Consider the following 26,982-nt stretch of genomic DNA (forward strand, 5'->3'; position numbering starts at 1 on the left):
CACTGTGTAAAGTACATAAACGCAGCAAAAGTTACTGAAGAACAGGCAGAAGCTATTGAGGTACGCACAAGACTGCAACACAAGAGCCCAGAATGGTATGTGTGGCGTGCTGGAAGAATCACAGCTTCAATGATGCACGCTGTGCTACCACTGTAGAGAAACCCGCCATTACTGTGGTTAATCGTGTTTGCTACCCTGTTAACTCTGTAATGTGCAAATAACTTGGGGACTGGAGCATGAACAGGACGCTTGACACGCCTACACCAAGAAAATGTCAGCATGTCACAAAAAACCTACAGGTCCGTATGTGTGGTTTTCTTGTTAACACGGCTTTTCCTGAAGTAGGAGCATCTCCTGACAGACTAACCACGTGTGAATGTTGTGGGAAGGGGTGCCCGGAAATTAAATGTCCGTTTAAATACCGATGTGACAGCATTCGGCAAGCATTGGATGCACATGACAAAGACTTCTGCCTCGAGTTGACAGCAAATGGACTTAACTTGAAGTAGACACATCACTTTTACTCACAAGTGCAAACACAGGTTTTTGTGGCCAACGCAAAGCACTATGACCTCGTGGTATGGACACAAAAAGACATGGCAGTTGTACGCATCTTCCCTGATGTGCACTTCTGGGAATCACATTTAAAGAAAGCTCAGGAGTTCTTTCAGAAGGTGTGGCTTCCTGAACTAGTAGGAAAACATTTCTCTAAGTGAAATGCAGCCCCGAGTGGTCACAACATTTTTCCTTCTGGTGTCCAGTTTTTTGTCAGAAGTGCATTGAAATATGTATAACTTGATTTCAAACCTGCAGCACTTACCATGTAACAATTGTCAAAGTGTAAAATAAAGAGTACAATGCAGTTATTTGTTGTTATCTTGCTTTTATTATAACGTCATTTTAGTGAAACAAAGAGTTCAAAGTGATGATAAACTGTCGATTATAGTATACAGGTACAGAAATGGTTACATAACGTAATGTCAGTGTGTTCATACAATTACACATAAAAAAAAAAAGGTTTTCCTAGTACTACATCTTCAGAGACATACTGAGAGTTATTATATATAACTCATATATATATATATATATATATATATATATATATATATATATATATATATATATATATATATATATATATATAACTCATATATAACTCATATATATATATATATATATATATATATATATATATATGAGTTATATATGAGTTATATATATATATATATATATATATATATATATATATATATATATATATATATATATATATATATATATATAACTCATATATAACTCATATATATATATATATATATATATATATATATATATATATATATATATATATATATATATATATATATATATATATACACACACACAATTATTAATTAACAAGTACAAGTCTCATGTGTGCCTGGTTTCACTACCACACTGGGGCACATGTTAACCAAAACGCAACACACCCTCACAATTTTATCAAGAAAGGTAACGTCTTCACCCTCACATGGAAGAAGAGAACGGATTGGCATGGTGGTATGTAGCATTTTGAACTTGTTGCGCAAACTGCCAATTACTCGCTCGACATGGATTCTTTGGTGTGCAATGGCTCGTGTATTTTCTATGTCCTTGGCATCTAGCTGACAGAAGCCCCTTGTAGATGCTGGGATCTTAACCTCCGCACACATCATTCCCACCACATCTCTGATGTCAAAGCCTCTGTCAGCCAAAACTACGTCCCCTGGTAACAGCTTGTTAAGTATGGCACATTGCTCTGTGATGTGTTTATCTGATGCACGGCCCCCCCACCCCTTAGAAATGAATGAAATTGCACCTTGTGGAGTAATCCCGATCAGATATTTCATGGTGTGTGTACCCTTGTAGTGTGAGTACGTTTGAGCACGAGCCTTTAAATTAGATGGTCGTTCTGTACAAATTTCAAAACAGTCTACAATGATGGCTACCCGATTTCCAAAAGTGTCCGTAAATTTTGGAGGCATTGTTGCTTGCAAACAGTGCCTCTCTGGCCAGTGTACAAGTACTCCAAAGTGAGCATTCAAAACGTCAATTGTATCAGCAAAGATAGAAGAAAGAGTTTTGTGGGAGACATTGAATAGATAACTAAGATGCTGAACAGGAAGATCAAGTCTAATTCGCATAAGTGTGAGTAAAAGCATTTGGAAATGCGACAGTTTCTTTGATGCTGGTAGGAAAGCTTTTACATTCTCGAGCACGGACATAAAAATAGCAAAACAAGTAAAACCAGTGTAATATTTCACTTTTTCCGTGTCACCCTTTAAAAAGTTTTCATTCAGCTCTGTCTTGTCCAACTTTGATTTAAGCTTTCTGTTCTCCTCCAGCAGCCGGTTTATTTCTGCTCTGCTCTGTACACAGTGCACACAATCATATGTCAGTCTTTGATCTTCTGTCTGTTTCTCTCTGATATCACTGTTTTCTGCATCTGCACCCGTTACCTCTGCTTCTACTTGTCCAACACAAATTTGGCCCTCAGCCAAAAAAACAAGATTGTTATGGTGTTGCTCTTCTGTGGTGTCCATCTCTGGCTGCTCTTCTGTGGAAACTCCTGCTGAGGCTTCACCTTCACACTCTGCTGCTCCATTGTGAAAGCCTGTCCAATAAAAAGAGTGCAAATACACAAGGGAATTTTTAAGTGGTTTATACATTAAGGCCGTATGAATACTCAAAAATGTTTGTGTTAATTGACTAAGATCAACTTTTAAAATAAGAGATTGTGGTTGGGGTGCGGTTGTTGTTTACCTCCTACTAGTGCTTTTTTTGTTGCCGTTGTGTTCGCCTCCTGTGACAGTCCGAATGTGATGTTCAGATTTCGGAGTGCCCCATGTGTAGCGTTGGTACCCAGTCTGGATTTGTTTGATCCATTTCATAGGCAGGCTTCCCTACAGTTGTGCGAAAGAATTAGCGAATCTTTACATAGCACATATGTCTGCAAAGTCACTCCATTCGATGTTTGATCGCAATTTCTATAACTTCGAGACCACCAACGATAATATTATTCAGCTATAAAGTGTGATATGAATATATTTAGAACTTACCGGAATGAAAATGTCTTGAGCACACCAACTGATATCTGGAGATGTAACAGAACTTGATATCAGCTCGTCTCACGGCTGCTATCCAGGCTAGACGCCTTCGTTTGGTAATATCCGATACATAAGCTCCTTCATGTTGCTTCCAGGTTGGGAAAGCATAAAAAGACAACCCAAACTTATTCCCGTGCCGGTTGTAAGATCGAACATTGCAGCCGACCACACAGCAAGTACGAACCATGGCTATGCTTTCGCTCCTTTTTCACTTAGACCCCCAAAATGGCAGATCAGGCCAAAATCCTTTCCACGCCCACTCCCGTGACATCATGCTCCAAAGCCCTATACAAAACAACAGAACATGAACACACAAAGCCAGGGGTAAAAGAAAAAAGTAACAATTATAAGAATACACGCAAAAATTCACATACATATATTGTTTTGAGAGCCTTTTTGTTGGTGGAGTCTGATATTGATTGTATGTACAATTCCCTATCCTTAAAAAAATGACAGAAATATGGTGTTTTGTTAGTAAACTTACATTTATGGATAAAGAATTTAGCTAAAAGTATTAATAAATTTATCATATAAAAACATTTATCATTCTTCTTGGGGAACTTAAAGAAACAGAATAAAACATTTTCCCATCGTAAAGAAAACTCCCTTAAAATATGGACAATAACAAACCTGCTAAATTCCTTCCAGAATCTCTGTGTAGAAGAACAGTACCAAAAAAGATGTGTCACAGTTTCTGGATGATCCCCACAGAAAGTACAATTAGTATTTATGTCCCTTTTAAATTTTACCATATAGTGATTGGCTGGATAACATTTTATGTGGAATTTTAAATGAGACTTCTTTCACCTTATTTACAATCAAATATTTATGGGGGATCATCCAGACTGTCTTCCACTTGATATCTGGAACATATTGGTTCCAATAAGATATTATAGATGGGAGAGAGACGATATCTTCTTGGAATAAACTACGTATTCTCTTATTGCTGTTACCAAGTTCTTGTGAAAAGCAGATTTTTCCTATTGGTGACTTAGCTGGATCAGGGAGAGTGACTGAGGTAGATATTGAGCTGTCAGTGTTTTTATATAACATTAAAGACCCTGAGGGTATGGCACCAAGCACCATTGAGAATTCCTGAACACTGATTGGAAAATTATATAGTGCAATAAAGTCGTTGTAAGTAAGTAGTTGTCCCTCTTTACTAACCAGCTGAGCCACCAGTAGGATCCCATGTTGGTTTCCAGGAAAAGTGATTTATTTTTATATAAAATATCTCTGTTGTTCCAGATAAGGTATTTGTGTGGTGAGAAGTTGTGTTTATAAACGAGGGTCCATGCTAAGAGGACTTGCTTATGGAAGGATGAAAGCTTTACAGGGAGTTTCTCAACATTGTAATTACAATTTAAAATAAAATTAAAGCCACCAAAACGAGAGAAAATATGATATGGTATAAAGTTCCAGATAGAGGTAGGATTTTTAAGAAAATGTTTAGCCCAATTAATTTTGAAAGTGTTATTTAAAGTAGAAAAGTCTAAGACGTTAAGCCCACCTGATTCGTACTTATTCATCAAAACAGTTTTTCTAATATAATGCGTACGGTTTTTCCATATAAAATTAAAGAGCATACGGTCAATCTCTTTACTAATTTTCTTATCCAGATGTAAAGAGAGAGCAGCATATGTTAATCGGGATATCCCTTCAGCTTTAGTAATTAACACTCTACCTTTCAACGATAAGTCCCTTTGCAGCCACTGGTTGAACTTTTTTAGGGTTTTCTTTATAATTGGAGTGAAGTTTGAAGAGCATCTTGATTTTTGGTTTTTGGATATTAACTGTCCCAAGTATGTGACTTCTTGTTTAACAGAAATATTACAGATAGTATTTGCAGGGCAGTCTTTAATTGCTAGTAACTCACACTTAGATTTAGGCATAAACCAGAGGCTTCAGAGAAATCACTAATCACACTAAGGGCTGGAGGGATTTGGTTTGCATTTTTCAAGAAGAGTGTGGTGTCATCGGCTAACTGGCTGATGACAAGCTCCTTATCAGCTATGGTGATTCCTTGTACAACACTGTTTGAAATATTAGTTGCAAGAATTTGTGTACAAAGTAAAAATAAATATGGTGAAATAGGACATCCTTGGCGAATACCACGTTTCAGGTCAAATCTCGGGGTGGAGCTGTTAATCATTTTAATAGAACTATTGCCATTTGTATATAAGGTTTTGACAGCTTTTGACCAAAAGTCAATACATGATTGACTGGATCCTGTCTTATTGCTCCAAGTAAAGAGTCTATCATCTGGAAATTTTTCTCTCCAAATATCCACAACATTAAATTTTCCCATAAAATTTTTTAAGTTTGCACTGTATGAAGACTGCTGCCTTGGAGGCCACCTATCAACCGTATTGTCTAAAGTGATATTAAAGTCCCCACCAATTAAGAGGACTGAATTTGGGTATTTGGAGAGCCAGAAATTAATTCTTTCTTCTAAGGAGTCAAGTAATTTATCATTTTCAGTTTTGTTATTGTAACCATATATATTTACTGCAATGAAAGTACTGTTATTGTGTCTGATTATTGAGCAGAGGTAGTGTCCTAAGGTGTCACAGTCTGAGTGTAACACATCCCCAGAAAAATCATTTTTAAGCGTGGCAACTCCAGCAGAACGCTCAGAGCCATGGGACAACCAGACTTCATTACCCCATTGTGATTTCCAAAAATTTGTATCAGCAGGTGTGGAATGACTCTCTTGGAAAAAGCAAAAATCTGTTTGAAATTGTTTGGCAAACAAAAACAAAGCTTTGCGTTTACAGGTTTGTCTTAAACCCCTGGTATTAAGAGAAACAAATGAAAAAGACAAAGTTATTAGAAAAAAGAAAGAGAAAAAGTAAGTTCTAAACTTCTACAGCTAAGAATATATCTATAGAATAAGGGGACCGGGTGCTGCACAATTTAGGTAGTAGAACAGTAAAAACCCTGAGTGACTAAGCTTATAAAAATATAGTATTTAACTATCTGCTATGGTTTAAATATAGCTTTTTATAGATAAACACACTCTTCAACACAAAATAAAACTTTAACCTGAGGGTGAAAATATCAAGTTCACCATGTAAACAAGCTTACAGAAATGTCATTTCGGAGACTGAATAAGCGTCTCTATGAAGGAGGGAAAACTTCTGATGAATCCCCGGCCTCCCACGAAATAAGCTGGCTTACCCTCCTTACGGGCTTTGTCTATCATCGGCCACAGTTTGTCACAACGTTCTCTGTCCTCCCTGGACAGATCTTCAGCGAACCTCAAATGATTGTCCTGCAGGTAGGAGGATGTTTTGGCTGCTTTCCATACAGCATCTCTGTAGATTCGGGAGGTGAACTGCACGATGATGCCTCTAGGTCTGGTGCTACCTTGTCGCTTGGCTCCGAGTCGGTGTACGGTGTCGATGACGTCAGGCAGCCTATGATTTTGTTCTGGCAGAACAGACTGGCATATCTCAATCACCTTTCCCCTTACGTCTTCTTTCTCAGCCTCCTTGACTCCATGTAGTCTGAGATTCCACCTCCTGGAATATCTTTCCAACTCAGATATTCTCTGTTGGCAGTTGTCCACTCGACCTTCCTTTTTAGTTATTTTTTTTTTAGGTCACAAACTTTCCCCTTCATATCTTTCATTTCCGCGCACACAAAATCAATCGTCTTTTTGAGACCCTCAATCTGGAGTGTATTCTCTTTCACCATGTTCAAGTTCTCTCTCACCATGCTCTCAATGTTATCAGACCTGGTGTTTATGAGTGCCGACAGACGAGGAATTATCTGATTTACATCAACTGGGTCAGAGCTGCTGCATTCGTACATCACCTTCTTCGGAGCTGGTGATTTAAGAGGTGTAACAGGGAGAGGTGGGAACTCATCAATTTCTTCTTCGGCTAACGTGAGTGCCACCGTAGTAGCTGCGTAGTTATGGAAGCTATCCATTAGCACGTTGCTGGGCGTAGCACTTTCCTCGTTAGCATTCTCAGGCGCTATCTTAGACTTGGAACTTTCCAGTCCCCTTTTTGCTCCTTTCTGATTCAGCATTCTGCTGCTTCTTGCCCTATGATTGCTGTATCTTCTCTTGTTTAGTGAATTGTTAGTGTTAGCAGCATAAAGTTGAGGTTTTACCGTTGTTCATGAACTTTCTGTGCAGAACACGGTAGAGAGCGTCTACTCACTCCGCCATCTTGGCACAGCGTCGGAGACGTCTGCTACCCACCAGCTCGATAGCTAGTCGGGAGCTCGAGGGTCACTGAAGCCGCCGAGAACGGCACAACTCCCGGTACATCATTTTCAGAGCACCACGGACTTTTGCTACTCAGGTTAAACGTAATATATAAGTCACTTAGACAACCTAAAAATGTTATTGTTGGGCTTTTTTCAGTGTTTTATCTGTTTGTGAGTCAATCGGTTTGGCTGAGATTAAAGTTATTAGATTAGATAAAATAAAACTTTATTAATCCCCCTGGTGGGTTCCTCCTTGGTTTTTACACAGCTGAATAAACATCAAAAGGAAAACTGATTAAACAGAAATATGAGACGGTCGAGAATTTACGCCAGCGTCCTGTTATATTTTAGATAGCAAGGAGCAGACGGCCGAGTTTATTAAACTCCACCGAGACAGCGGTGACGCTAATCAGAAGGCTAGACCGTCCAATTTCCCCAGCCGTTTACTTCCGGCCTACCCGACCTTCTGAGGACCCAGCCCACGTAGACCGCGAAGACCCTTGAATTTGGACACGACCATGGTGGGTCAGTTTAACTCTAATGCTTAGCCATATTCAGGCTAGGTCCTCAGGAAAAGACACAGGTAAAACAAATGAATTTCTTCCTTTAAAAAAATATTAAATAAGCCACTATCTATAATTTATTGTCTGACTGACACAATTTCCAAAGAAGAGGTGTGACCTATATATAAGGTGTTGGTGTTGCAACAGTTCATCGCTGTTTTGTAGACTGCATTTGTTCTTAAAGAACTATGGTGAAAGAACTATGCTATTTGTATGATGCCCCTCTCCCTCGATCACATTTGCACTACAAAGCTTGTTCAACATGTTTCAAACCAAATTTTCTCTTAACCTGAAGACGTGATGGAGAGGCATTTGCTGAAAATTCTGGTTTGACAAACTCACCTGCAAATATCAAATCTAATTACACTTCTCTTCTAAAATGTTTTCTCTCAAAAGCAGAATTTAAAAGAGGAACTGGAGATGATGAAAGTTCAACAAAAGATTCACAGTTTTTTTAGATGAGGAATTGTTGCTATGTTTTATGAAGGTAATGCTAAAGCTGCAGCCAGCTTAATGACTCAATAAGTAAGCTGCGAGGTAAGTTGTTGTTATGATGGAGAAAATACATAAATAGCATGTTAAGCCGGACCAATATTCTTGAACTCTTGTTCTTGTTTCTTTGTTTGTTTATTCTTATTTTGAACTCTTCGGCAGAACTGTAATTTGAAAGTATGAGAAAGCATTTACATATGAATACATCACCACTTTTAAAACAAATTGTTCTAACAAAGTAGTAAAAGCACTTTTAGAATGTTAATATAAAGTACTTCCTACTGATACATGTCATGTTTCAATTATGAGATATTATAATTTCATATTCAATTATTTTTGATTTAATGAGTTTGCAATCACTTGGAAAAGTATCAGGAAATTTAGCTGTGATTCTGAGCTACAGTATATCACTATAAAGTTGTCGTGTCGTGTGGTAAATAACTCGAGAGGCTCACACTCTGTAAAGATGTCCCTTTACTTTGATCATACATCTCTTTCATTTCTTACAACTTCTTCTCACCATACTAGAATTCTGTATTTGGCTGTCATTATATCTTTGAGTCACTCTTGAGAAACAAGAAGAAGGGAGAGGCAATGTTATATTAAGCCAAGAAACGTGGCTTGACAAATTTGTGAATCCTGTGACGTGACATTCTAGAGCTGCCACAACCTCATCAATCATTTCTCACTTACGTCATTAGCCCTAATTCTGCTGAAATATATAAGGACGAAAGGTGTTTTGACAGGAACATAAGGTGAAAGATTTACCAAAGCAAAGAGGTGAACTGCACCATTTTAAAATAAAAAAAATTGAAGACATCTACAGATTAAAAAATTAAAAAAACAGGAATTAAAACATTTCCATTTGAATCCAGTTTTGGTAAGTACAATGGAACATATTTTCTGTACTGTAAATCTAATTTTTTTTTGTATTATGACTTATAAAACTAATGCTGTTTGTACCAATATGATTTTTTAAATAGTAATGATTTATCATTTCATTTTAAAGGAACCTATAAGCAGAATAAATAGAGGGGGGGGGGGGGGGGGGGGGCACGAATGTTTTTCGTGTAAAACAAAGGGGGGCCCAGCAAATAAAATTTGGGAACCACTGAGTTAATACAACAGACATGACACAGGAAGCAAGGGAACACTCGGGGAAGAATTTGGCTCTAAAGAGAGAACAAGGTTACATATTCTAAGAGAATGATTACATGAAATAATATACAGTTACAAAACCCTGGGCCCTCATATAAGAATTAAATAAACAACACAAGTCCAGAAACTCAAGTGCAGAGTAAAAAGAACCAGACCATAAAACAAACCTTGACATATGTTTCTTTTACAGATTTAACTGGTTGAACAATGGGTGTTGCACTGATGATATCAGTTTCCTTGCTTCTAGCAGGTAAGCTAAGCGATGCTAAACTTACTGTTGATGCAAAATCAATAAACTGTTGTAGCACTGGAAAGTATAATCTCAAGAATAATTGCTATAGAGAATATGCAGACTGTATTAAAGTTGTGTGTCATAGTAGTTTAATGGTTAAGCATTTCTTTATTTTGAGTGCAGTAACTAAATCTAGTTGAGTTGTACCTAGTAATGCAAGGTGGAGCCAAATTTCCCAATTTCTTTTAATACCTACAAGTTGTGGGTTCAGTGAACACTCTGAGTGCATGTCTGGCAAATGTTTTTCTTAAAAGAACCCCACAATTTCTCTCTGATTCTTCCCCTCTTGACTCAGCATTTGGTTATCCTCACAGTATATGGAATAGCACACTTGCATCATTCCATTTAAAATCATTCAGTTCTGAAAAAGGTCCTCAAAACATTAAGGCACATGATTGAGGCTAGATTTGTGACACTTTTAGCAATATCATTAAAAAATGACTGTATTAAAAAAATATTCACAGAGAAGGAATAAAAGGTAAAGGTTGCCATATATCAAAATGTGGCTAACGGTGATACCTTTATTTCCCATAATTAATTTTGGCAAAACATTTATACAGCATGGTCATAGGTTTACCTAGGCTGCACCGTTAAAGTTTCACTACTTGAACTATGTCATATCTCATGACATTGCTTGTTATAGAAAAAATGTGCTAAACAAAAATTATATTTCACTAGCTTGACCCACGTTCTCATTTTAGGCTTGAGAGCATTTTTAGTAGATAAAGGTGAATGGCTTAAACATGAACTGAGGTGTGGTTTGGGGAAGGGCTTGAAGAAGACTGGTGGCAGCTCCCGGGCCTGGGAAATCCCCATGTACTAATGAGAAGTGAAGAAGTGAAAAAGTGAAAGAACTGAAAAAGGGCAAGGAGGGTGGGGTGCAAAAACAAGAACGAACAGCTTGTAGGACAGGGGAATCATATCTACAGATAAGAACGAGAAGGGATGTGTCTGGAGGTGTGATCCTGCTCCTAAAATTCAGATCATTTAAACTCAAATTAACTTCAGACATTGACACTTGTCGTGAGTAATAAATGTAAAAATTCTAAATGCCTTTCATGTTCCACTATTCTAAACTTTATTCTTTACCTATGAAACTGAGACAAACTGCTGTGTCCTGTGTATATTGAGGTAATAGTTATAGAATGAAAGTATATTGTTGTACAGTTCATTTAATATACAGAACTAAATTCTTATTCTTTAGCTATTCTATCAACAACCACAACTGCAGCTCCAACAACCACAACAGCCGCACAAACATCCACAACAGCCGCACCAACAACCACAACACCCGCACCAACATCCACAACTGCAGCTCCAACAACCACAACAGCCGCTCCAACAACCACAACTGCTGCTCCAACAACAAAAACTGCCGCACCAACGTCCACAACAGCCACACCAAAAACCACAACAGCCGCAACAACAAAAACGACTGCAGCGCCAACAACCACGACTGCAGCTCCAACAACCACAACACCCGCACCAACAACCACAACAAGCGCACCAACAACCACGACTGAAGCTCCAACAACCACTACAGCCGCACCAACAACCACAACTGGAGCTCCAACAACCACAACAGCCGCTCCAACAACCACAACTGCAGCTCCACCAACCACAACAGCCGCACCAACAACCACAACTGCTGCTCCAACAACAACAACAAGCGCTCAAACAACCACGACTGCAGCTCCAACAACCACAAATGCAGCTCCAAAAACCAAGGCTGCAGCTCCAACAACCACAACACCCGCACCAACAACCACAACAGCCGTACCAACAACCACAACAAGCGCACCAACAACCACAACTGCAGCTCCAACAACAACAACAAGCGCTGAAACAACCACGACTGCAGCTCCAACAGCCAAGACTGCCGCACCAACAACAACAACAGCCGCACCAACAACCAAAAATGCAACGCCAACAACCACAACAAGCGCACCAACAACCACGACTGCAGCTCCAACAACCACTACAGCCGCACCAACAACCACAACTGGAGCGCTAAAGACCACAACAGCCGCACAAACAACCACAACTGGAGCGCTAAAGACCAACACAGCCGCACCAACAACCACAAATGAAGCTCCAACAACCACGACAGCAGCTCCAACAACCACAACACCTGCACCAACATCCACAACAGCCGCAACAACAACCACAACAGCCGCTCCAACAACCACAACTGCTGCTCCAACAACAACAACAAGCGCTCAAACAACCACGACTGCAGCTCCAACAACCACTACAGCTGCACCAACAACCACAACTGGAGCGCTAAAGACCAACACAGCCGCACCAACAACAACAACTGCAGCTCCAGCAACCACAACAGCCGCTCCAACAACCACAACTGGAGCGCTAAAGACCAACACAGCCGCACCAACAACCACAACTGCAGCTCCAACAACCACAACAGTCGCTCCAACAACCACGACTGCAGCTCCAACAACCACGACTGCAGCTCCAACAACCACAACAACAGCAACAACAACCACAACAACCGCAGCAACAACCACAACAGCAGCACCAACAACCACGACTGCAGCTCCAACAACCATGACTGCAGCTCCAGCAACCACTACACCTGCTCCAACAACCACTACATCTGATCCAACATCAACAACCACCGCACCAACAACCACAAAAAGCGCACCCACAACCACGACTGCAGCTCCAACAACCACGACTGCAGCTCCAAAAACCACAACTGCAGCTCCAACAACCACAACAGCCGCACCAACAACCATGACTGCAGCTCCAAAAACCACAACAGCCGCACCAACAACCACGACTGCAGCTCCAACAACCACGACTGCAGCTCCAACAACCACGACAGTCGCTCCAACAACCACAACTGCTAGTCCAACAACAACAACAAGCGCTCAAACAACCACGACTGCAGCTCCAACAACCACAACTGCCGCACCAACAACCACAACAGCCGCACCAACAACCACGACTGCAGCTCCAAAAACCACAACTGCAGCTCCAACAACCACAACAGCCGCACCAACAACCATGAGTGCAGCTCCAAAAACCACAACAGCCGCACCAACAACCACGACTGCAACTCCAACAACCACGACTGCAGCTCCAACAACCACGACTGCAGCTCCAACAACCACAACAGCCGCACCAACAACCACGACTGCAGCTCCAACAACAACGACGACAGCCGCACCAACAACCACGACTGCAGCTCCAACAACCACGACTGCAGCTCCAACAACCACGACTGCAGCTCCAACAACCACGACAAGCGCACCAACAACCACGACAAGCGCACAAACAACCATGACTGCAGCTCCAACAACCACTACAGCCGCACCAACAACCACAACTGGAGCGCTAAAAACCACAACAGCCACTCCAACAACAACAACTACTGCTCCAACAACAACAACAAGCGCTCAAACAACCACGACTGCAGCTCCAACAACCACAACTGCAGCTCCAACAACCACAACAGCCGCACCAACAACCACGACTGCAGCTCCAACAACCACTACAGCTGCACCAACAACCACGACTGCAGCTCCAACAACCACAACAACAGCAACAACCACCACAACAGCCGCAACAACAACCACAACAGCAGCACCAACAACCACGACTGCAGCTCCAACAACCACGACTGCAGCTCCAGCAACCACTACCCCTGCTCCAACAACCACTACATCTGCTCCAACATCAACAACCACCGCACCAACAACCACAACAAGCGCACCCACAACCATGACTGCAGCTCCAGCAACCACGACTGCAGCTCCAACAACCACCACTGAAGCTCCAACAACCACAACAGCCGCACCAACAACCACAACTGCAGCTCCAACAACCACTACAGCTGCACCAACAACCACGACTGCAGCTCCGAAAACCACAACAGCAGCAACAACAACCACAACAGCCGCAACAACAACCACAACAGCAGCACCAACAACCACAACTGCTAGTCCAACAACAACGACAAGCGCTCAAACAACCACGACTACAGCTCCAACAACCACGACTGCAGCTCCAACAACCACGACTGCAGCTCCAACAACCACGACTGCAGCTCCAACAACCACGACAGTCGCTCCAACAACCACAACTGCTAGTCCAACAACAACAACAAGCACTCAAACAACCACGACTGCAGCTCCAACAACCACAACTGCCGCACCAACAACCACAACAGCCGCACCAACAACCACGACTGCAGCTCCAACAACCACGACAGTCGCTCCAACAACCACAACTGCTAGTCCAACAACAACAACAAGCACTCAAACAACCACGACTGCAGCTCCAACAACCACAACTGCCGCACCAACAACCACAACAGCCGCACCAACAACCACGACTGCAGCTCCAACAACCACGACAGTCGCTCCAACAACCACAACTGCTAGTCCAACAACAACAACAAGCGCTCAAACAACCACGACTGCAGCTCCAACAACCACAACTGCCGCACCAACAACCACAACAGCCGCACCAACTACCACGACTGCAGCGCCAACAACCACAACAAGCGCACAAACAACCACGACTGCAGCTCCAACAACCACTACAGCCGCAGCAACAACCACAACTGGAGCGCTAACAACCACAACAGCCACTCCAACAACAAAAACTGCTGCTCCAACAACCACAACTGCAGCTCCAGCAACCACTACACCTGCTCCAACAACGACTACATCTGCTCCAACATCAACAACCCCCGCACCAACAACCACAACAAGCGCACCCACAACCACAACTGCAGCTCCAACAACCACGACAGCCGCACCAACAACCACAACAGCCGCACCAACAACCACGACTGCAGCTCCAACAACCACGACTGCAGCTCCAACAACCACAACAGTCGCTCCAACAACCACGACTGCAGCTCCAACAACCACTACAGCTGCACCAACAACCACGACTGCAGCTCCAACAACCACAACAACAACAACAACAACCACAACAGCAGCACCAACAACCACAAGAGCAGCACCAACAACCACGACTGCAGCTCCAACAACCACGACTGCAGCTCCAGCAACCACTACACCTGCTCCAACAACCACTACATCTGCTCCAACATCAACAACCACCGCACCAACAACCACAACAAGCGCACCCACAACCACGACTGCAGCTCCAACAACGACGACTGCAGCTCCAACAACGACAACATCCGCACCAACAACCACAACAGCCGCAACAACAACCACGACTGCAGCTCCAACAACCACTACATCTGCTCCAACATCAACAACCACCGCACCAACAACCACAACAAGCGCACCCGCAACCACAACTGCAGCTCCAACAACCACGACTGCAGCTCCAACAACCACTACACCTGCTCCAACAACCACTACATCTGCTCCAACATCAACAACCCCCGCACCAACAACCACAACAAGCGCACCCACAACCACGACTGCAGCTCCAACAACCACGACTGAAGCTCCAACAACCACAACAGCCACTCCAACAACAACAACTGCTGCTCCAACAACAACAACAAGCGCTCAAACAACAACAACTGCTGCTCCAACAACCACGACTGCAGCTCCAGCAACCACTACACCTGCTCCAACAACCAGTACATCTGCTCCAACATCAACAACCCCCGCACCAACAACCACAACAAGCGCACCCACAACCACGACTGCTTCTCCAACAACCACGACAGCCGCACCAACAACCACGACTGCAGCTCCAACAACCACGACTGCAGCTCCAACAACCACAACAGTCGCTCCAACAACCACGACTGCAGCTCCAACAACCACTACAGCTGCACCAACAACCACGACTGCAGCTCCAACAACCACGACAAGCGCACCAACAATCACGACAAGCGCACCAACAACCACAACTGCAGCTCCAACAACCACGACTGCAGCTCCAACAACCACGACTGCAGCTCCAGCAACCACTACAGCCGCACCAACAACAACAACTGCTGCTCCAACAACAACGAGCGCTCAAACAACCACGACTGCAGCTCCAACAACCACAACTGCCGCACCAACAACCACAACAGCCGCACCAACTACCACGAGTGCAGCGCCAACAACCACAACAAGCGCACAAACAACCATGACTGCAGCTCCAACAACCACTACAGCCGCACCAACAACCACAACTGGAGCGCTAACAACCACAACAGCCACTCCAACAACAACAACTGCTGCTCAAACAACAACAACAAGCGCTCAAACAACCACGACTGCAGCTCCAACAACCACAACTGCCGCACCAACAACCACAACAGCCGCACAAACAACCATGACTGCAGCTCCAAGAACGACTACAGCCGCACCAACAACCACAACTGGAGCGCTAACAACCACAACAGCCACTCCAACAACAACAACAAGCGCTCAAACAACCACGACTGCAGCTCCAACAACCACAACTGCCGAACCAACAACCACAACAGCCGCACCAACAACCACGACAAGCGCACCAACAACCACGACTGCAGCTCCAACAACCACAACAGTCGCTCCAACAACCACGACTGCAGCTCCAACAACCACTACATCAGCTCCAACATCAACAACCACCGCACCAACAACCACAACAAGCGCACCCACAACCAAGACTGCAGCTCCAACAACCACGACTGCAGCTCCAACAACGACAACAGCCGCACCAACAACCACAACTGCAGCTCCAACAACCACAACAGCCGCACCAACAACCACGACTGCAGCTCCAACAACCACTACAGCTGCACCAACAACCACGACTGCAGCTCCAACAACCACGACTGCAGCTCCAGCAACCACTACACCTGTTCCAACAACCACTACATCTGCTCCAACATCAACAACCACCGCACCAACAACCACAACAAGCGCACCCACAACCACGACTGCAGCTCCAACAACCACGACTGCAGCTCCAACAACCACGACTGAAGCTCCAACAACAACAACAGCCGCACCAACTACCACGACTGCAGCGCCAACAACCACAACAAGCGCACAAACAACCACGACTGCAGCTCCAACAACCACTACAGCCGCACCAACAACCACAACTGGAGCGCTAACAACCACAACAAGCGCACAAACAACCACGACTGCAGCTCCAACAACCACTACAGCTGCACCAACAACCACAACTGGAGCGCTAACAACCACAACAGCCACTCCAACAACAACAACTGCTACTCCAACAACCACGACTGCAGCTCCAGCAACCACTACACCTGCTCCAACAACCACTACATCTGCTCCAACATCAACAACCCCCGCACCAACAACCACAACAAGCGCACCCACAACCACGACTGCAGCTCCAACAACCACGACAGCCGCACCAACAACCACAACAGCCGCACCAACAACCACGACTGCAGCTCCAACAACCACGACTGCAGCTCCAACAACCACAACAGTCGCTCCAACAACCACGACTGCAGCTCCAACAACCACTACAGCTGCACCAACAACCACGACTGCAGCTCCAACAACCACAACAACAGCAACAACAACCACAACAGCAGCACCAACAACCACAACAGCAGCACCAACAACCACGACTGCAGCTCCAACAACCACGACTGCAGCTCCAGCAACCACTACACCTGCTCCAACAACCACTACATCTGCTCCAACATCAACAACCACCGCACCAACAACCACAACTGCCGCACCAACAACCACAACAGCCGCACCAACTACCACGACTGCAGTGCCAACAACCACAACAAGCGCACAAACAACCATGACTGCAGCTCCAACAACCACTACAGCCGCACCAACAACCACAACTGGAGCGCTAACAACCACAACAGCCACTCCAACAACAACAACTGCGGCTCAAAAAGCAACAACAAGCGCTCAAACAACCACGACTGCAGCTCCAACAACCACAACTGCCGCACCAACAACCACAACAACCGCACAAACAACGATGACTGCAGCTCCAAGAACCACTACAGCCGCACCAACAACCACAACTGGAGCACTAACAACCACAACAGCCACTCCAACAACAACAACTGCTGCTCCAACAACAACAACAAGCGCTCAAACAACCACGACTGCAGCTCCAACAACCACAACTGCTGCTCCAACAACAACAACAGCCGCACCAACAACCACAACTGGAGCGCTAACAACCACAACAAGCGCACAAACAACCACGACTGCAGCTCCAACAACCACTACAGCCGAACCAACAACCACAACTGGAGCGCTAACAACCACAACAGCCACTCCAACAACAACAAATGCTGCTCCAACAACCACGACTGCAGCTCCAGCAACCACTACACCTGCTCCAACAACCACTACATCTGCTCCAACATCAACAACCCCCGCACCAACAACCACAACAAGCGCACCCACAACCACGACTGCAGCTCCAACAACCACGACAGCCGCACCAACAACCACAACAGCCGCACCAACAACCACGACTGCAGCTCCAACAACCACGACTGCAGCTCCAACAACCACAACTGCCGCACCAACAACAACAACAGCCGCACCAACAACCACAACTGCAGCTCCAACAACCACTACAGCTGCACCAACAACCACGACTGCAGCTCCAACAACCACAACAGTCGCTCCAACAACCACGACTGCAGCTCCAACAACCACTACAGCTGCACCAACAACCACGACTGCAGCTCCAACAACCACAACAACAGCAACAACAACCACAACAGCAGCACCAACAACCACAACAGCAGCACCAACAACCACGACTGCAGCTCCAACAACCACGACTGCAGCTCCAGCAACCACTACACCTGCTCCAACAACCACTACATCTGCTCCAACATCAACAACCACCGCACCAACAACCACAACAAGCGCACCCACAACCACGACTGCAGCTCCAACAACGACAACATCCGCACCAACAACCACAACAACCGCAACAACAACCACGACTGCAGCTCCAACAACCACTACATCTGCTCCAACATCAACAACCACCGCACCAACAACCACAACAAGCGCACCCACAACCATGACTGCAGCTCCAACAACCACGACTGCAGCTCCAACAACCACGACTGAAGCTCCAACAACCACAACAGCCACTCCAACAACAACAACTGCTGCTCCAACAACAACAAGCGCTCAAACAACCACGACTGCAGCTCCAACAACCACAACTGCAGCTCCAGCAACCACTACACCTGCTCCAACAACCACTACATCTACTCCAACATCAACAACCCCCGCACCAACAACCACAACAAGCGCACCCACAACCACGACTGCAGCTCCAACAACCACGACTGAAGCTCCAACAACCACAACAGCCACTCCAACAACAACAACTGCTGCTCCAACAACAACAACAAGCGCTCAAACAACAACAACTGCTGCTCCAACAACCACGACTGCAGCTCCAGCAACCACTACACCTGCTCCAACAACCACTACATCTGCTCCAACATCAACAACCCCCGCACCAACAACCACAACAAGCGCACCCACAACCACGACTGCAGCTCCAACAACCACGACAGCCGCACCAACAACCACAACAGCCGCACCAACAACCACGACTGCAGCTCCAACAACCACGACTGCAGCTCCAACAACCACAACAGTCGCTCCAACAACCACGACTGCAGCTCCAACAACCACTACAGCTGCACCAACAACCACGACTGCAACTCCAACAACCACAACAACAGCAACAACAACCACAACAGCAGCACCAACAACCACAACAGCAGCACCAACAACCACGACTGCAGCTCCAACAACCACGACTGCAGCTCCAGCAACCACTACAGCCGCACCAACAACCACAACTGGAGCGCTAACAACCACAACAGCCACTCCAACAACAACAACTGCTGCTCCAACAACCACGACTGCAGATCCAGCAACCACTACACCTGCTCCAACAACCACTACATCTGCTCCAACATCAAAAACCCCCGCACCAACAACCACAACAAGCGCACCCACAACCACGACTGCAGCTCGAACAACCACGACAGCCGCACCAACAACCACAACAGCCGCACCAACAACCACGACTGCAGCTCCAACAACCACGACTGCAGCTCCAACAACCACAACAGTCGCTCCAACAACCACGACTGCAGCTCCAACAACCACTACAGCTGCACCAACAACCACAACAACAGCAACAACAACCACAACAGCAGCACCAACAACCACAACAGCAGCACCAACAACCACGACTGCAGCTCCAACAACCACGACTGCAGCTCCAACAACGACAACTGGAGCGCTAACAACCACAACAGCCGCAACAACAACCACGACTGCAGCTCCAACAACCACTACATCTGCTTCAACATCAACAACCACCGCACCAACAACCACGACAAGCGCACCCGCAACCACGACTGAAGCTCCAACAACCACAACAGCCACTCCAACACCAACAACTGCTGCTCCAACAACAACAACAAGCGCTCAAACAACCACGACTGCAGCTCCAACAACCACAACTGCCGCACCAACAACCACAACAGGAGCACCAACTACCACGACTGCAGCGCCAACAACCACAACAAGCGCACAAACAACCACGACTGCAGCTCCAACAACCACTACAGCCGCACCAACAACCACAACTGGAGCGCTAACAACCACAACAGCCACTCCAACAACAACAACTGCTGCTCCAACAACCACAACAGCCACTCCAACAACAACAACTGCTGCTCCAACAACCACGACTGCAGCTCCAACAACCACGACTGCAGCTCCAGCAACCACTACACCTGCTCCAACAACCACTACATCTGCTCCAACATCAACAACCACCGCACCAACAACCACAACAAGCGCACCCACAACCACGACTGCAGCTCCAACAACCACGACTGCAGCTCCAACAACGACAACATCCGCACCAACAACCACAACAGCCGCAACAACAACCACGACTGCAGCTCCAACAACCACGACTGCAGCACCAACAACCACAACTGGAGCGCTAACAACCACAACAGCCACTCCAACAACAAGAAATGCTGCTCCAACAACCACGACTGCAGCTCCAGCAACCACTACACCTGCTCCAACAACCACTACATCTGCTCCAACATCAACAACCCCCGCACCAACAACCACAACAAGCGCACCCACAACCACGACTGCAGCTCCAACAACCACGACAGCCGCACCAACAACCACAACAGCCGCACCAACAACCACGACTGCAGCTCCAACAACCACGACTGCAGCTCCAACAACCACAACTGCCGCACCAACAACAACAACAGCCGCACCAACAACCACAACTGCAGCTCCAACAACCACGACTGAAGCTCCAACAACCACAACAGCCACTCCAACAACAACAACTGCTGCTCCAACAACAACAAGCGCTCAAACAACCACGACTGCAGCTCCAACAACCACAACTGCAGCTCCAGCAACCACTACACCTGCTCCAACAACCACTACATCTACTCCAACATCAACAACCCCCGCACCAACAACCACAACAAGCGCACCCACAACCACGACTGCAGCTCCAACAACCACGACTGAAGCTCCAACAACCACAACAGCCACTCCAACAACAACAACTGCTGCTCCAACAACAACAACAAGCGCTCAAACAACAACAACTGCTGCTCCAACAACCACGACAGCCGCACCAACAACCACAACAGCCGCACCAACAAACACGACTGCAGCTCCAACAACCACGACTGCAGCTCCAACAACCACAACAGTCGCTCCAACAACCACGACTGCAGCTCCAACAACCACTACAGCTGCACCAACAACCACGACTGCAGCTCCAACAACCACAACAACAGCAACAACAACCACAACAGCAGCACCAACAACCACAACAGCAGCACCAACAACCACGACTGCAGCTCCAACAACCACGACTGCAGCTCCAGCAACCACTACAGCCGCACCAACAACCACAACTGGAGCGCTAACAACCACAACAGCCACTCCAACAACAACAACTGCTGCTCCAACAACCACGACTGCAGCTCCAGCAACCACTACACCTGCTCCAACAACCACTACATCTGCTCCAACATCAAAAACCCCCGCACCAACAACCACAACAAGCGCACCCACAACCACGACTGCAGCTCCAACAACCACGACAGCCGCACCAACAACCACAACAGCCGCACCAACAACCACGACTGCAGCTCCAACAACCACGACTGCAGCTCCAACAACCACAACAGCCGCTCCAACAACCACAACTGCAGCTCCAACAACCACAACAGCAGCACCAACAACCACGACTGCAGCTCCAACAACCACGACTGCAGCTCCAACAACGACAACATCCGCACCAACAACCACAACAGCCGCAACAACAACCACGACTGCAGCTCCAGCAACCACTACATCTGCTCCAACATCAACAACCACCGCACCAACAACCACAACAAGCGCACCCACAACCACGACTGCAGCTCCAACAACCACGACTGCAGCTCCAACAACGACAACATCCGCACCAACAACCACAACAGCCGCAACAACAACCACGACTGCAGCTCCAACAACCACTACATCTGCTCCAACATCAACAACCACCGCACCAACAACCACAACAAGCGCACCCGCAACCACGACTGAAGCTCCAACAACCACGACAGCCACTCCAACAACAACAACTGCTGCTCCAACAACAACAACAAGCGCTCAAACAACCACGACTGCAGCTCCAACAACCACAACTGCCGCACCAACAACCACAACAGGAGCACCAACTACCACGACTGCAGCGCCAACAACCACAACAAGCGCACAAACAACCACGACTCCAGCTCCAACAACCACTACAGCCGCACCAACAACCACAACTGGAGCGCTAACAACCACAACAGCCACTCCAACAACAACAACTGCTGCTCCAACAACCACGACTGCAGCTCCAGCAAACACTACACCTGCTCCAACAACCACTACATCTGCTCCAACATCAACAACCCCCGCACCAACAACCACAACAAGCGCACCCACAACCACAACTGCAGCTCCAACAACCACGACAGCCGCACCAACAACCACAACAGCCGCACCAACAACCACGACTGCAGCTCCAACAACCACGACTGCAGCTCCAACAACCACAACTGCCGCACCAACAACCACAACAGCCGCACCAACAACCACAACTGCAGCTCCAACAACCACTACAGCTGCACCAACAACCACGACTGCAGCTCCAACAACCACAACAACAGCAACAACAACCACAACAGCAGCACCAACAACCACAACAGCAGCACCAACAACCACGACTGCAGCTCCAACAACGACAACATCCGCACCAACAACCACAACTGCAGCTCCAACAACCACAACAGCCGCACCAACAACCACGACTGCAGCTCCAACAACCACTACAGCTGCACCAACAACCACGACTGCAGCTCCAACAACCACAACAACAGCAACAACAACCACAACCGCCGCAACAACAACCACAACAGCAGCACCAACAACCACGACTGCAGCTCCAACAACCACAACAGCTGCACCAACAACCACGACAGCAGCTCCAACAACAACGACAACAGCCGCACCAACAACCATGACTGCAGCTCCAACAACCACGACTGCAGCTCCAGCAACAACAACTGCCGCACCAACAACCACAAAAGCCGCACCAACTACCACGACTGCAGCGCCAACAACCACAACAAGCGCACAAACAACCATGACTGCAGCTCCAACAACCACTACAGCTGCACCAACAACCACGACTGCAGCTCCAACAACCACAACAACAGCAACAACAACCACAACAGCCGCACCAACAACCACAACAGCAGCACCAACAACCACGACTGCAGCTCCAACAACCACGACTGCAGCTCCAACAACCACTACATCTGCTCCAACATCAACAACCACCACACCAACAACCACAACAAGCGCACCCACAACCACGACTGCAGCTCCAACAACCACGACAGCCGCACCAACAACCACGACTGCAGCTCCAACAACCACACCAGCCGCACCAACAACCACGACTGCAGCTCCAACAACCACAACACCCCTTCCAACAACCACAACAGCAGCACCAACAACCACAACAGCCTCACCAACAACCACGACTGCAGCTCCAACAACCACAACAGCCTCACCAACAACCACGACTGCAGCTCCAACAACCACAACACCCGCTCCGACAACCACACCACCCGCTCCAACAACCACAACACCTGCACCAACCACAACGATTAGATATGTTGTTTTCCGATCCATAGAAAGCATTTTTACAAGTGACCTGTCAGATTTGTCATCTGAAGCTTTTACAAACCGATCTGCATCAATCAAGAAACAGCTAATTTTTCACTGTTGTCTAATGCACTGCTGCTTGCCTACTCTGTGGAAAGCAATATCAAGGTTAATTCTTAGGAATACCCATTAAAACACAAAATACTTTTTAAAATAACCAAAAACAAGTCAACTACATACCCTTTGCTTCCAGTTTTTTTCTCCTAAGATTTATACATCGAGTGTTTTTGAGCTTTATTTGTCTGGAGTCTGTTTTTACTGGTGGTATGTCTGCACGTAGCCGCACAATCTTTGATTAAAAAATTGATAGAATATTGTTGTTTATTGTTTATTGTTAATATTGCCTTTGCCTCACTGTAACAATGACTCTCACCATCAGCAAGAGACTTAATATTTACATTAAACACAACTGAATTGAGCTTCTTGGCATAGGGCTCCAAAAAATTTGTTTCTCAACTGGCTCATTTAAAAAAAGAAAGAATTGATATTGCTGATCTTAAAAGACAGGTCAAGTCATGAGGTATCACGAGGAAAAAAAATTCATATCGCAAGTCCTGTTTTTGGACTACACCATCAAAACTACTCACTATAGAGGGAAAGTTCTTAGATTTGCTCTTTTAATCTGTCTCCTTTTTAGATATTTTGCTGCACAATTTGTCACTTATACAAACAGATAAACATTGTTTTAAGAAAATCGCTTTGTGACTGCAGATTACACCTGCTTACGAAGATGCATTTCCATCTGTGTTTCGCTACTTGGCCGTTGTCAACTTCAGGTAATTTCATTATTTTGACATTTGATGTTAAGAGCACTGACCTAAAGCCCTAAATATTCAAAAACTATAATTTTTGTTTCATTTAAAGTCCAGGATCAGTCATCAACACCATGGAGCTTCAATTTGAGTCACCGGTTCCAGATGACACTGATATTAGCAATGTTTTGATAAGTCAAGCCTCAATTGTGACAGGTTTTGACATTGACACAGCCTCCATCATTGTCAGTGAAACTTATCCAACTACTACAACTACAGCCCCAACTCTTACAACTACAGATGCAACAACTACGACTGCAGCTCCAACAACCACAACAGCCGCACCAACAACCACGACTGCAGCTCCAACAACCACAACAGCCGCAACAACAACCACAACTGCAACTCCAACAACCACGACTGCAGCTCCGACATCAACAACCGCCGCACCAGCAACCACGACTGCAGCTCCAAAAACCACAACAAGTGCACCCACAACCAGGACTGCAGCTCCAACAACCACAACAGCCGCACCAACAACCACGACTGCAGCTCCAACAACCGCTACACCAGCTCCAACAACCACAACTGCAGCTCCATCAACCACAACTACAGTTCCAACAACCACAACATCCGCTCCAACAACCATGACTGCAGCTGCAACAACCACAACAGTCGCACCAACAACCACAATGGCAGCTCCAACAACCACGACTGCAGCTCCAACATCAACAACTGCCGCACCAACAACCACGACTGCAGATCCAGCAACCACTACACCTGCTCCAACAACCACTACATCTGCTCCAACATCAAAAACCCCCGCACCAACAACCACAACAAGCGCACCCACAACCACGACTGCAGCTCGAACAACCACGACAGCCGCACCAACAACCACAACAGCCGCACCAACAACCACGACTGCAGCTCCAACAACCACGACTGCAGCTCCAACAACCACAACAGTCGCTCCAACAACCACGACTGCAGCTCCAACAACCACTACAGCTGCACCAACAACCACAACAACAGCAACAACAACCACAACAGCAGCACCAACAACCACAACAGCAGCACCAACAACCACGACTGCAGCTCCAACAACCACGACTGCAGCTCCAACAACGACAACTGGAGCGCTAACAACCACAACAGCCGCAACAACAACCACGACTGCAGCTCCAACAACCACTACATCTGCTTCAACATCAACAACCACCGCACCAACAACCACGACAAGCGCACCCGCAACCACGACTGAAGCTCCAACAACCACAACAGCCACTCCAACACCAACAACTGCTGCTCCAACAACAACAACAAGCGCTCAAACAACCACGACTGCAGCTCCAACAACCACAACTGCCGCACCAACAACCACAACAGGAGCACCAACTACCACGACTGCAGCGCCAACAACCACAACAAGCGCACAAACAACCACGACTGCAGCTCCAACAACCACTACAGCCGCACCAACAACCACAACTGGAGCGCTAACAACCACAACAGCCACTCCAACAACAACAACTGCTGCTCCAACAACCACAACAGCCACTCCAACAACAACAACTGCTGCTCCAACAACCACGACTGCAGCTCCAACAACCACGACTGCAGCTCCAGCAACCACTACACCTGCTCCAACAACCACTACATCTGCTCCAACATCAACAACCACCGCACCAACAACCACAACAAGCGCACCCACAACCACGACTGCAGCTCCAACAACCACGACTGCAGCTCCAACAACGACAACATCCGCACCAACAACCACAACAGCCGCAACAACAACCACGACTGCAGCTCCAACAACCACGACTGCAGCACCAACAACCACAACTGGAGCGCTAACAACCACAACAGCCACTCCAACAACAAGAAATGCTGCTCCAACAACCACGACTGCAGCTCCAGCAACCACTACACCTGCTCCAACAACCACTACATCTGCTCCAACATCAACAACCCCCGCACCAACAACCACAACAAGCGCACCCACAACCACGACTGCAGCTCCAACAACCACGACAGCCGCACCAACAACCACAACAGCCGCACCAACAACCACGACTGCAGCTCCAACAACCACGACTGCAGCTCCAACAACCACAA

General features: G+C 46.4%; 1 protein-coding gene and 1 long non-coding RNA gene across 2 annotated transcripts; one reads left to right on the top strand and one right to left on the bottom strand.

Moving 5' to 3' along the window:
- Positions 1-1,394: 1,394 nt before the first annotated feature.
- On the bottom strand, positions 1,395-2,628 carry LOC146509637 (uncharacterized). Its single transcript, XM_085174205.1, has one exon. It carries the CDS (start codon positions 2,559-2,561, stop codon positions 1,395-1,397), a length of 1,167 nt encoding a protein of 388 aa, XP_085030331.1. The 5' UTR covers positions 2,562-2,628.
- Positions 2,629-8,974: 6,346 nt separating this feature from the next.
- On the top strand, positions 8,975-12,127 carry LOC146509638 (uncharacterized). Its single transcript, XR_014876381.1, has 3 exons — positions 8,975-9,281; positions 9,750-9,809; positions 12,109-12,127. It is a non-coding gene; the product is annotated as an uncharacterized LOC146509638 (long non-coding RNA).
- The last annotated feature ends 14,855 nt before the right edge of the window (positions 12,128-26,982 follow it).

This window comes from Neolamprologus multifasciatus, chromosome 10 (assembly GCF_963576455.1).
Source record: "Neolamprologus multifasciatus chromosome 10, fNeoMul1.2, whole genome shotgun sequence".
Lineage (NCBI taxonomy): Eukaryota > Metazoa > Chordata > Actinopteri > Cichliformes > Cichlidae > Neolamprologus > Neolamprologus multifasciatus.

What these genes read in the sequence shown, in the direction of transcription:
- LOC146509637 (XM_085174205.1), bottom strand. Translation starts at nt 2,561, where the DNA reads ATGGACACCACAGAAGAGCAACACCATAACAATCTTGTTTTTTTGGCT.